The 12,310-nt window shown below is 35.7% G+C and overlaps 1 protein-coding gene and 1 long non-coding RNA gene across 2 annotated transcripts in view; one reads left to right on the top strand and one right to left on the bottom strand.

Moving 5' to 3' along the window:
• Positions 1-4,057, bottom strand: part of LOC129738973 (gametocyte-specific factor 1 homolog) — a 65,464-nt gene extending 61,407 nt beyond the window's left edge. The window contains exons 1-3 of the mRNA XM_055730325.1: positions 3,908-4,057; positions 3,478-3,651; positions 3,216-3,405 (exon numbers count right to left, since the gene is read on the bottom strand). Coding sequence (XP_055586300.1) covers positions 3,216-3,405; positions 3,478-3,503 — 216 coding nt within the window. The 5' untranslated portion in view covers positions 3,504-3,651; positions 3,908-4,057. The remainder of the gene's footprint in view (positions 1-3,215; positions 3,406-3,477; positions 3,652-3,907) is intronic.
• Positions 4,058-8,346: 4,289 nt separating this feature from the next.
• On the top strand, positions 8,347-9,249 carry LOC129738176 (uncharacterized). The gene is made up of 3 exons (XR_008735495.1): positions 8,347-8,414; positions 8,476-8,807; positions 8,886-9,249. It is a non-coding gene; the product is annotated as an uncharacterized LOC129738176 (long non-coding RNA).
• The last annotated feature ends 3,061 nt before the right edge of the window (positions 9,250-12,310 follow it).

Consider the following 12,310-nt stretch of genomic DNA (forward strand, 5'->3'; position numbering starts at 1 on the left):
CTGTGCACTCGTAGGAATTTCATCCCGTAATGAAGGAATTGTGAAGCGTCACGAGATTCGGGAGGGTTCTCATTCAAAATTGACCAACTTCCCTGTGATTCAAAGAGTCATTATCCCGAGCGCAATAAATGCAATCTTAGTGTGTGTAGAACTACTGTTTCTCAGGCCATGTATACTTCAGAAATTCAAAATACGTTAATTAATAGTGTGATAGTTGATCTATCTTACGCAGAAACCATTGATCATTTAAATACCAAAAAATATTATCAGAGTAAAAAGTTATAGAAGTTCAAAGTCGAGTTTCCATTTCTATACAATAATGAACGGTACTGTATATTATTATTATTGTTATTAAAATTAAAGACATTTTACCATTAATATGGCTTTCATGTCTAAACAGTTTAAGTTTACATTTCAAAGCTTATCCGTAAGTTTACATAATTTGATGAATTTTATAACATTATCTTCTTTATCTGATCTATTCAAAAGAATGTCAAAAAAAGAATCTCCTTCCATTCCACATGAGAGACGGGCCTCGTCACAACCTCGACAATCAACCAGTATGTGTTGAACCGTTAATCGAACTAGGTACTGTATATGATTTTGTTGTAAGGTACACCGGGGTAAGTGGGGACGCGGGGTAAGTGGGGACGGTGGCTCTTAAAACAATACTGTGCACTATTTTTTCAAACTTTTAACGCAAAATGTTAAATTTACTTGTAATCTATCCAAAAACTGTAAAAGAGATACGGTTCTGACGATTGCGGATGTTTACGGTGACTTTTTGTAAATTTTTTATTTTTAACTACGATGTGGAGTTGACGTGCATCTTTTTCAATCACAAATTTCTCGTAAACTAGCTGGCTCTTGACGAAAAACTCTACATTGAAACAATTCTTACATTCAAAACAACCAATTAGGAAAAGAATTGTCAAGTTCATTCGAATCGCGCAGGGGGCTTCGACAAGGTGATGGTCTATCCTGCATGATGTTCAACGTGGCGCTAGAAGGTGTTATTCGACGAGCGGTGGACGAAATGCGGGGCACGATTTTCAACAGATCCAGTCAACTTATCTGCTTTGCCGATGACATTGATATAGTCGGCAGATCATCTGCGGCGGTGGAGGAGATCTACCGCAAACTGAAACGCGAAGCAGGAAGGATTGGGTTGATGATTAATACGTCCAAGACGAAGTACATGCTGGCCTGCGGATCCGAGACCGACCGAACCCGCTTGTCCAGTAATAACAAGGTCACGATCGACGGCGACGAGCTGGAGATAGTCGAAGACTTTGTCTATCTCGGCTCACTGGTGACCGCAGACAATGACACCAGCCGTGAGATCCGGAGGCGAATTATCAGCGGAAGTCGTGCCTACTATGGACTCCACAAGCAACTGCGGTCGAGAAGACTTACCCCATAAAGCGGGGTAAGTGAAGACACCAGCAGTCCATAACAATTTACGTGATAAATTTTTTCGCTTTGCGTCTATCAAGTTCATCTCTTCTGCATTTGTGAACAACATGTTCTGCATCACATTGAACGCGATTTTATCAAAATTGACCCACTGCTGATTTTTTACTAATTTTTTAAAGTTGAACTATACGAAAAACCGTCCCCACTTACCCCGGTGTACCTTATCGCTTAAGAACTTATTAAACAATGGAACCAAATTGACCTGAGTGTTTTTGTGCACGAAAAACTGGGTATAGTTATTAGAAACGCCTACCCCCTTCAAGTTATGTTATGGGGTATGGAAAGGAGGAAGGCTGCAGTTCTCATTTGGTTGTTTCTGATTCACGCTGAAATTGATTTAAAAGTCTTAACGAAAAATAAATTAAAATAATTCTTAAGAAGGTGAAGTCAGCTAGTTTCAAATAAAAATAGAAAGTGACACAAAAAAAAACGTTCGATTTTGGCAACACGAAATTACTTCCAATCCGTATTGTTGTAGGCACAAAAGCGGTGGCGAGACGACGCAAAAACTGCAAGTAATTGTAAATCGCTGTCTGCGGCCGTGCTTGGCGGCCTGGCAACTGGATCTCAAATAAGGAACTACATTGCCGGTGTCATTAAGAGGCGCTAGAAATGGAGATTCGGGAACGTAAGTGAAGATGGATTGGGCACACGCTGCGTATAGATGAGAAGAGATTTGCAGAGGCGCTTAAGGAAAATCTTGAATGGGGCCAAGTAAAGACGCTGGCTCCGGATCGTAACATTGGAGATCTGGTACCATGGCCCTATGCGCTGGAGAATCGATGGAGTACCACCATTAATAAAATTTAATAAATAATGGACATGTTGCCAAAATCGAACAGGGTCTGTAGTTTGATCCGTCTCCATAATTTTGGTTTAAAGGCATTATAGCTAACGACAGTTTTATGTAAAATGGTTAGGCGGCATCCATAATTTAACGCAAAAAATGCACTTTTTTGACCCTTTGATGTCACAAATCGTCACGTTTCGATGTACCCCCCTATGAAAATTACGTAACGCTGATAATTACACCCCCCCCCCTCCCTCTTTTCATGTTTGATTATGATTTTCGATGGTAAGAAAAGATTTCAACATACATTTTTTTAACGTTCTTCGAAACGGAATTAATATCTATCCAAATCGCTTCTTGGTTCTCATTGATGATAACTCTCTGATAAAATGAAACGATTGCCTTATTAATAGTTGTTCTGTGCTTGTAAACTGATGATCTACCATATTTAATTTATTTTGTTCAAGGAGCATAACTTGTTATGCAAAATATAACTCCACTTTGTAATATTCGTCGGAATAACCAAAATTGCAGTTTGCAAATTGAGAAGAATAGTAAAATTTCTGTCTAAAGGATGAATTGAGCTCCTGGGAGTAATTGTACACATTTTCTAGCGATTATTTCTTGGATATCCAATACACAGTTTAAAGAATCTATCTCAGAATCATTAAAGAGGAAAGGTTACTGGTTTATAACCTTAATCATGTTGAAGCTTATAAATTATAAGCTGATTTTGGTTTGCTTATCATTCTGCAAAAATTGTATGACATCAAAATAGCTGCGTATAACTGAAATTTTTAAGGAAAAAATCGTTACATAACGATGAGCATACCTCCCCCCTCCCCTATGTCACAATTCGTAACGCTCGAGCTTCCCCCCCTAGGAGCGTTACGTAATTAATGGATGCCCCCTTATCCTAGCCGACTTAAGCTTAGCTTAACTAAGTTACCTTTAATTCGAGCTCCGGTATGTCGTGAGTTTCGTTGAATGGACAGCGCACGTATTTCAGATGCTTGTGGTTTTTACGGCATTTGTACAAATGCGTTTGCATACGAAATTTCATTATTTGATGTGCTTTGTTATACGGACATTCCACCAGATCTTCATAACCCTGTAGACTCAGATCATAACAGTCGGCGCTAATAGGGCAAAGTTCAATGAAAATTAATTGGATATTAAATTACAAATGGTATGTTGATATATATTCTTACCTTAATAGTTGACGACTCATTTTCATTCAACCACTAAAATTTTCAGCGCTTGATGAATACTTTTTCTTTAATGGCAACAGAAAGTCAGCTTTGCTTAAATCCACTCTCACGACAGCAAATTCTGGTGGAGTTAGTGTATCTATGCGAGTTCGATTTTACTGAACAACACGAAAGCTGGAGAACAAATAAAGAGCCCATCAATTACATAACAAATTAAAATATATTTTGTTTGTCTAGTATGGACAGAATTTAATAAATAGTTAATTTTGAAAAGCAAGTTAAGAAAACGGTTTTAGCGAAAAAGGTTATGTAAGATTGTTGGCGCCATTTTGGATAAGTGAAATGCGTTTTGGCTCAAATCAAAATGAGACTCTACCTAAGTTATTCAATATAAGGAATAAAATTCTTCACGAAACAAAAAGCAGTATACCTTCTTAAGTCGACGAAATTTTCTTTCCACTTCTAATAATTTAATTCTCGATCACCACAAGAGCGCACTTTTTCGAACCAGTCGATAACGATAAATGAAAAATGATTATGACCAGAGATGCCAATGTGCCTGATTTTTCAGGCGTTGCCTGATTTTTCGAGGCTCTGCCTGACAACCTGATAAGTCATTGATTTTCCCTGATTTTTGAAAATATGCCTGATTTTGCCTGATTTTTGCGAATGTCATGAAAAATGGATAGTAAGGAACTGGAGTAGCCATAGCTGAAGTGAAAAAGTAAAAATGTGGCTGAATCAAAGCAATCGAAAGATTCTCGTCAATTCTTATTGCAAAAGAGAATTGAAGGGAATCTTTTGATTGCTTTGATGCAGTAGAGTTATTCATCTGCCCACAACACATATTGGAGTGAAAATGTGGAGAGATGACCAAAAAAAAAAAAAGATCATCACTTTGAGCGTAATTTCCGTTACTTTATGTAGCCTGATTTTGCCTGATTTTTTTTTCGCAAGTTCCCTGATTTTTGAAAATAAATGTTGGCAACCCTGATTATGACAGCGTACACCACACGCTCATTTCTAAGTAACCATTTATGTATGAAATATGCTTGTGTCAAGTTAGGAACAAAACGTTTTCATATGCTATAGGAACAAAACATTTCAACCACTGCTAGTCAGTTTTGAAACATTTCACTAGACTAGCGCCATCTATGATTCGCTAGAAAAAGCTCTGCTATAATGTTTTTAAGCTTTAAGGCTGCCACACAATACCGCGTCGGACGTCGCGTCCAGTCAGCTGTCAACGCCGTCGTTGAGTACTAAAACGCTGACGCGACGCACTCTACAATTTTCGCACCACAATACAGCGTCTACTGACAGGGCTGACAGAGAAATTTTGAGGCAAATCTCGGCATACTCCAACACAAAATGTTTCATTGAATTTGTTTTTATTTTTGAAAAACGGGAACATAAAAATCAAGCTCATATTTATAATTAATCCTCTATTATTTCATCATTATGTCAAATGTATTTGAATGTTAAAAATAAATGTCAATGACGTTATTCAACAAATTTGTATAATCGAGAAGACAAAATGACAATCATACACTCAGAAAAATACTATTATGTATGCCATAAGATTCTCTTATGAAGTGGCGCCATAAGAAAAATTTATGAAATTCATAAGATTGTCTTATGACGCGAATGAATTCTGAAGATGAACGCCTACTTCAATAAGAGATTGTTGCTTTTCATAAGAGATTCTTATGGAAACAGTGAATCACTTTCTAATAAGAAAAACTCTAGATATTTCATGCTGAAAGCATTACTTTATTTTATTGTTTGCCAAATTTGTTTAAAATTAAATCATTGATGGTCACCATCAGCAGCGCATCAACAGACGGCTCCATCAAAGTATTTTTTTGCCGCATCTTAATCTTCGTCCTTTCGTTTTTTTTGCCGATCAGCTTGCTGAAAAGTAAACAATTAATGTATATTAGTTAACTAATATATTAAACGTCCACTCCAATCAATCAAACTTACCATTCCGGAGATAAAAATAACATTTAATATTGAAGGAAAACTATAATAACTATGAACTGGCGATTGCTTCGTACTGTGATGATGAAAAAAAAAACTGATGCAATGAATGAATGTGTTCATTATCTTTTCACAATGCCATTTCTTCTATTTTTCATAAGAACATCGTATGAAAATTGAAAGAATTTCATAAGACTCTTATGAAACATTATTTTACACTCTAAAAAGCGGTTCATAAGATGCATCTTATGAAAATTATAATAAGAATTTGCCTGAGTGTATGATTTTCGAATCCATTTTTGTCAAACATTGACGAAAAACATTAAAAAGGAATAGTTCAAACCTTTTTGACGCGCTAACATTTTGAATTATTTCAAAACCAAAACGTCGACGCTGGAGAACGCTGCCGTTTAGAACAAGTTTAGCGTTTTAGTACAATGACTTCACTGACGCGACGCACCATTGTGGTGACTCAAACGGAAAATGGCATCCCCAAAATCAACTGTCAACGCGACGCGACGACGGACGCGGTATTGTGCGGCCGCCTTTATTTGGAACCGACTTATACACTCAGAAAAATACTATTATGTATGCCATAAGATTCTCTTATAAAGTGGCGCCATAAGAAAAATTAATGAAATTCATAAGATTGTCTTATGACGCGAATGAATTCTGAAGATGAACGCCTACTTCAATGAGAGGTTGTTGCTTTTCATAAGAAATTCTTATGGAAACAGTAAATCACTTTCTAATAAGAAAAATTTCGATATTTCATGCTGAAAACATTCACTTTATTGTTTGCCAAATTTGTTTAAAATTAAATTCTTCATGGTCACCATCAGCAGCGCATCAACAGACAGCTCCATCAAAGTTTTTTTTTTTGCCGCATCTTAATCTTCGACCTTTCGTTTTATGCCGATCAGCTTGCTGAAAAGTAAACAAATAATGTATTTTAGTTTACTAATATATTCAACGTTCACACCAAAAACATCAAATCGAACTTACCATTCCGGAGATAACAATAACATCATTGAAGGAAAACTATAATAACTATGAACTGGCGATTGCTTCGTACTGTTAGATGATGAAAAAAAAATTGATACTATGAATGAATGTGTTCATCATTTTTTCACAATGCCGTTTCTTCTATGTTTCATAAGAACATCGTATGAAAATTGAAAGAATTTCATAAGACTCTTATGAAAAATTAGTTTGGACGCAAAAAAGTGGTTCATAAGATGTATCTTATGAAATTTATAATAAGATTTCCTCTGAGTGTACGCTTCTGTTATTGTTATTAGATAGAATTTTTATTAGACATAACTTATGAACTAAAGAAATACTTCTGGGGCCCTTCAGATACCACGAGGACAGAAAAATGAGATTTTTGACCCTCTCGTCTCCTACCGTAGACAAGCGAGGACAATTTTTTTCAACAAAAAAATCAATTTCAATGTTTGAAAAATGTTGTTCAAAAACCTCGATATAAACTCGTAGCCACTATATCAGGAGTGTTCTAGAGACTGTCCCGAACAACCCAGTATAGGTGGCACTACCAGTGATGCCACATTTCTATCGGTATTTTGAAACCCAAAAAAATCTTTTATCGGTATGTAAATCCTAAAAATCGGTATGAAAATCGGTATTTGAGGTAGATATTCAAAAATGCTTACATTTTAAACTTCCTAACGTATTTTTCTTTAAATAGAAGCTTTCAATAAACAGCAAGTCTCTTATGAATGTTCATTTTTAGTTCAAAACTAGCTGACTAAATGTGTTTTAGCATATATTACAAGAAGGTTTTTTTTACACTGATATACGTACCGCGTAAAAAAAATCCGTGCCGTGTAAAAAAAAGCTGTGTGTATTGCATTTCCTCCGTAACTTGGTTCTAAGTAACACTAGTTTACACAAAATGACAATTTTGAAATTTTAACAGAACTTTATGTTTGTTATGACTTGTATATATTTTTTTTAATTTTTAAACTATCTGCTTTTGCTGACGAAAGCACAAATCACGAATGAAAATTCAGCATAAAATCCGAAATAGGTATTTTTTCCAGTACTCATAACTGAATGGGAATTTATTTTAAAAGTTACCATTTGATAAGAAAAATTAGTGGCATGGCGAGAACCTTCAGGTTACACGTTGTTTAGGCATATAAATTAAGGAAAAACTTGAGACTTCAATTGATTTTTGGCTGAAGTGGGATGTAAATTTGATAAATTCGATAAGGCAATAGAACCAGGTCAATCTAAAGGAAATTTTAATTTAGTAAACACTTACAAATCCAATGGCTTTTTGACGTTCGAGGTAAGTATAGGCCCAAGTTGATGTTCTTCGTTTTGTTGATGGATTTTCGCCAAACTCTAAAAGAATAGGTTCTTCCGAAAAAGATTTAAAACACATAGTTTTACTGTAACTGAAAGTACCCGCATACTAAAAAACTGTATCTCAAACAGTCAATACGATACATCTACTGCTCCATGAAATAGTAATTGTCTCTGTAAACGTTGTTATTATATCAAACTTTACTTCGAAACCGATAATAACGTATCATGAACGATCATGTGAATAAGTGATGGTTTTTGGAAAGGTGAATGAATTGTATGGACGATTTACTTCAATTTTATCAACAACCGTAAAATTGATCTCGAACCATTACCTATGACGTCCATGTCCTGACGTCAAAATAGTCGAAAGGCGGGTCAGAGATGCCATATGTTTTTTTCAAAAAGCTAATTTTATAGAACTATTGATCGCATGTACCTACCAATTTTGAATGCGCACCAAGATATCACTTAAATAAATTCGATCACGTTTAAATTTTTACAATAAAAATATAAAGTTTCTGTCAAACTATATATTTGGCAGCACTGCCTTATCGAAGACAAAGAAACAATTTTTCTAACGGCCATTTGTTTTTGCACTTTTCAGGACAGAAAATGAAATGGTAAGAAAAATTGAGTTTCTGTGTTATTTCAATGTTCAATGTTTTTTTTTTTTCATTTCAGTGGATAAAAATGAAACTTCCAATGACCGCAAACCTGAAAAATAATGCTCTCTTGAAGAGTAAATCTACCCTAGAAGCTGAAATGTTGCATTTAAAAACAGTTATGAAATCCAAGCCGTTGGGTCCTAAATTGCTCCAACACTGGCTGATCCTTTGGACCCCGGGGAAGACGATGCAACATTCGAGGCAGCGGTGACCTTGCCGGAAGTGAGAATGGCCTGCAAAGTGAAATCCGGTCCTTGTTAAGTGGATATGCAAAGTGAAGTCAGTTCAGCGACAATTGCTCAGAATTGACGACAAATTCTTAAAAGTTTGATTGGGAAAGTGATACAGGTGAGATTAATTTACAAATCTTCCATTTACAATAGCGAAAAGTATTCGGACTGAATGAGTAATTTCCTTTTTTTTCAGAAATGTACAAAATTGACAAAAAAATGTCATCGAAACTTTTCGGGTACAGGATAATCAGGCAACGTCATGACAGCTAGACACTGGTGCCAAAACCTTCGAGCTCGTCAGGAGATCCAAAAGAAGCGGAACTGCACCGGAGTGATCGCAAGAACGACCAGAAGTACCTAGACCAGCTGATAGAAAAGGCCAACTCGTTTCGGAACACTTATGGCCTGGCCCGCAGATCAGTTTTGAATTGAACATGAGTGTTGCGAAAAATTTATCTTTTTAAGAAGTATACTTAGATTTTATAATAGATATAGGTATGATGAAGCTATGTAATTTAGAAAGACGTATTACATTTACATGTACAGGAAAAGGTAAAGATGAGCATTGAATAAAATGAAAGAATTATGCAAAATTAAATTTTAGGTTTTTGTTATTTAATGAACTTACATCAATGTGTGTAATCGCAATTGCAATTCACGTACCGTTCTGGTTAACGTTGGAAGAACGTTATTCTGAATCATTTGAAAACTATTAATACTACTGTTCAGATAAAAGATTACTCTAAGAAAAACTATAATATTAACAGTTTTGTTGTCTGAATATGATTACCAAGAGCAGTTTTTGGACGTTATTTCAACGGTTTGTAGAACAGTTCCCCCATATAAGCGTTTTAACCGTTTTGAACGGTTACATAACCTAACAACATATTCAAAATACAATCAAATGGGAAATCACGATTAAAGCAATGTTTTTAACAATTTCTATAACCGTTTACTAAACGTTTATTTACGCTTCATCAAATCGTCGTTGGACTTTTACAGAAATCTTTTGGTTTCAATCCTCATTTATGCGGGTACCCATTTTGCCTGGCGTGGTCTTTAATTCTGCGATGTCTGGTACCTTCTAGCACAGAGAACAGACATCGGGCCCCGAACAAAAAATTGTTGAAATCGTGTGTGAGAATACCCACCTAAGTTTCAAACCAAATTCGTAAGTGGACTAACATCCATAAGATGTCGCTACCAGTACACATATTTTTCCATTTTTTCGACACGCTTAGAAATTAATACTCATAGCTTATCTCAAATGAGGCCATTGTAATGTATGAGAGTAACACAACTTTTTGTGTGATAAATTTTAAGAACATCTTGATTTTAAAAAAAATGCAAATCATATTTCAATCATACTTTAATCGCTGTCCTATGTCCCAGCATATGCCCCATATTGTTCAATCAATATTGGCGCTGAATTGAAAGTTGAATTCCAAGTTTTATAGTATGTCTGTCATTAAATAGTTTTCTATAACAGAGAATGTGAACATAAATGTTATAATTGTTAATTATGGGTCGGTATTCCGGTTGATGGTATCTTGTAACTCATGTTTATAAATAACTTAAATCATTTCTACTGATTACTAACCCTGAGTTACAAGACCTCATATATCGATCTCAGGTAACATCAACCAGAATATCGAGTCATAGTTTACAATTAGGGTCAAGTGGGGTAATTATGAACACGGGGTAATTCCGAACAAGTGCCATACGCGCTGCTGTGGGGGATGAATTAAAACAAAAAGTACCAAAAGTGGTAGTTTAACTTCCAATGGATAGCTATAAGCTATTTCCGATCTGTTTTCAAATCCTCATGATATCATTTCCGACGTTTTAAAAAATCATTACCCCGTGAAACGGAAATCGTTTTCGACAATGTTTAATGTTTTGAACAGTGTTGGTAAATTTCGCCCGTCACGCTTGACCCGACTTGTTTTGTTTCATCAAACGACTGGCACTGTTCTCAATTGATGGAGCCTCACTACTCGCATGACGACTAAAGCACGACAACAATCAACATTTCTGCATCATCGACTGGCGAAGCTCCTACACATGGTCAAAATTTCTCCTGAGAGTGACTGGCAAATCTCTTCACACTTCGACCGGCTGCTGACGGCAGGTACAACTAATTGAACGACTTGCTGGCAGAGAGCAACAATAGCAATAAAAAACTGAAAACGAGCTTGCTGGCAGGAGCAACAATAATAATAAATGCTTTTCTTGTTCCTCTTCGGTCGTCTTCGGCTTGCTGGCAGGAGTAACAATAATAATAAATGCGTTTCTTTTTCGTCTTCAGTTCGGTCCACGACTCGTTTGAATGCGATTGGTGAAAGCTTGACTATGAAATTTTTTGAGCTTCATACGACTGGGGGTTGAATGACTGGCAAACGAAGTGACTGGTCGTTAAGGAACAGTCAATTGAGTTTGACGGACCAAGAGACTCAACAGTCACAGTCATTTGACTAATGACGATGAATAATGCCAACCCTGGTTTTGAATATCTGATCATAGGAAATCCAGCTGGAATGTTGTTATCACCTGTTTTACATCCAGCTTATGATGCTTTGTCAGGATTTTGAAGAAATTTTGAAAAATTTTATTCGCACTGATTCACAGATGAATGTTCGCATATTTACCCCATAGTTTTCGTCCTATGGGGTAATTATGAACACATATTCTTATTCATTTCCTGCCATTTCTTTGGCTTCTCGATGGTCATTTTTTTTATTCATCAACTTAGGGGGCCACTCACTAGTTACCCAAGCATTTCCAGACCCCTTTCCCCTTCATCCCCTTGTAAGAAATTTCTTAAAAAACTACACGCCCCCCCCCCTCCCCCCTTCTTCTGTAAGATCTTAACACATTAAGGATGAAATTTTAGCCGGGAAACATCAACACTCGGCATTCTATATCACAGAATCCACCGGACCAAATTCAATAAATTCGATTTTTAAAACAAGCTCCGCAATGTGTTAAATGTTAGGTTTTGAATTTTTGAGAAATTGTTTTTTTTTTTTCTAAAAATGAGATTTAGAAAAAAAGCTAGCTATTCTTTTCAGTCTTTGAAAAAACTTTTGAACACAATTTTATCAATACTGAAAATAAAATTTCAAAAGTGAAAAAAGTGAATAAAACAGAAATTTAAAAAAAGCTTAATCCGTAATCGCATTTAAAGATGTCTTAATTTATTTAAAAAATTAGTGAGAACTTGCTTTTTATTGATAGAAAAAAAGGCAGTCAAATGTTTTCTTAGATTAAGTGAGTTGTGCGTAAGGATAGTTTTACCGGTAATACCAAAACCGAAAACCTGTTTCCGACGAATAATTCTCTAATACCGGATACAGGTTTTACGTTCTTACAAAACCAGTTTATTTTGAATTGATAAATAACAAGGTTATTGTAGAATATAGATGTAACGCAAAATAAAATAAATCATATTAACAAATGACTCGTTTTAAGTAAGCTTTGATTGTCAATGAGTATTCTTGTTAGAGCGTGTATATATCGTTTTCGGAGGATTGTTAAAAAGAGAGAGAGGAAAATAAAAAAAAAAACGAAAAATGCTCAACGGTCAGTCCAAGGCAGTCTATTAGCTAATTTTGGAGG

The sequence above is a fragment of the Uranotaenia lowii genome, chromosome 1 (assembly GCF_029784155.1).
Source record: "Uranotaenia lowii strain MFRU-FL chromosome 1, ASM2978415v1, whole genome shotgun sequence".
In the NCBI taxonomy this organism is placed as follows: Eukaryota; Metazoa; Arthropoda; class Insecta; order Diptera; family Culicidae; genus Uranotaenia; species Uranotaenia lowii.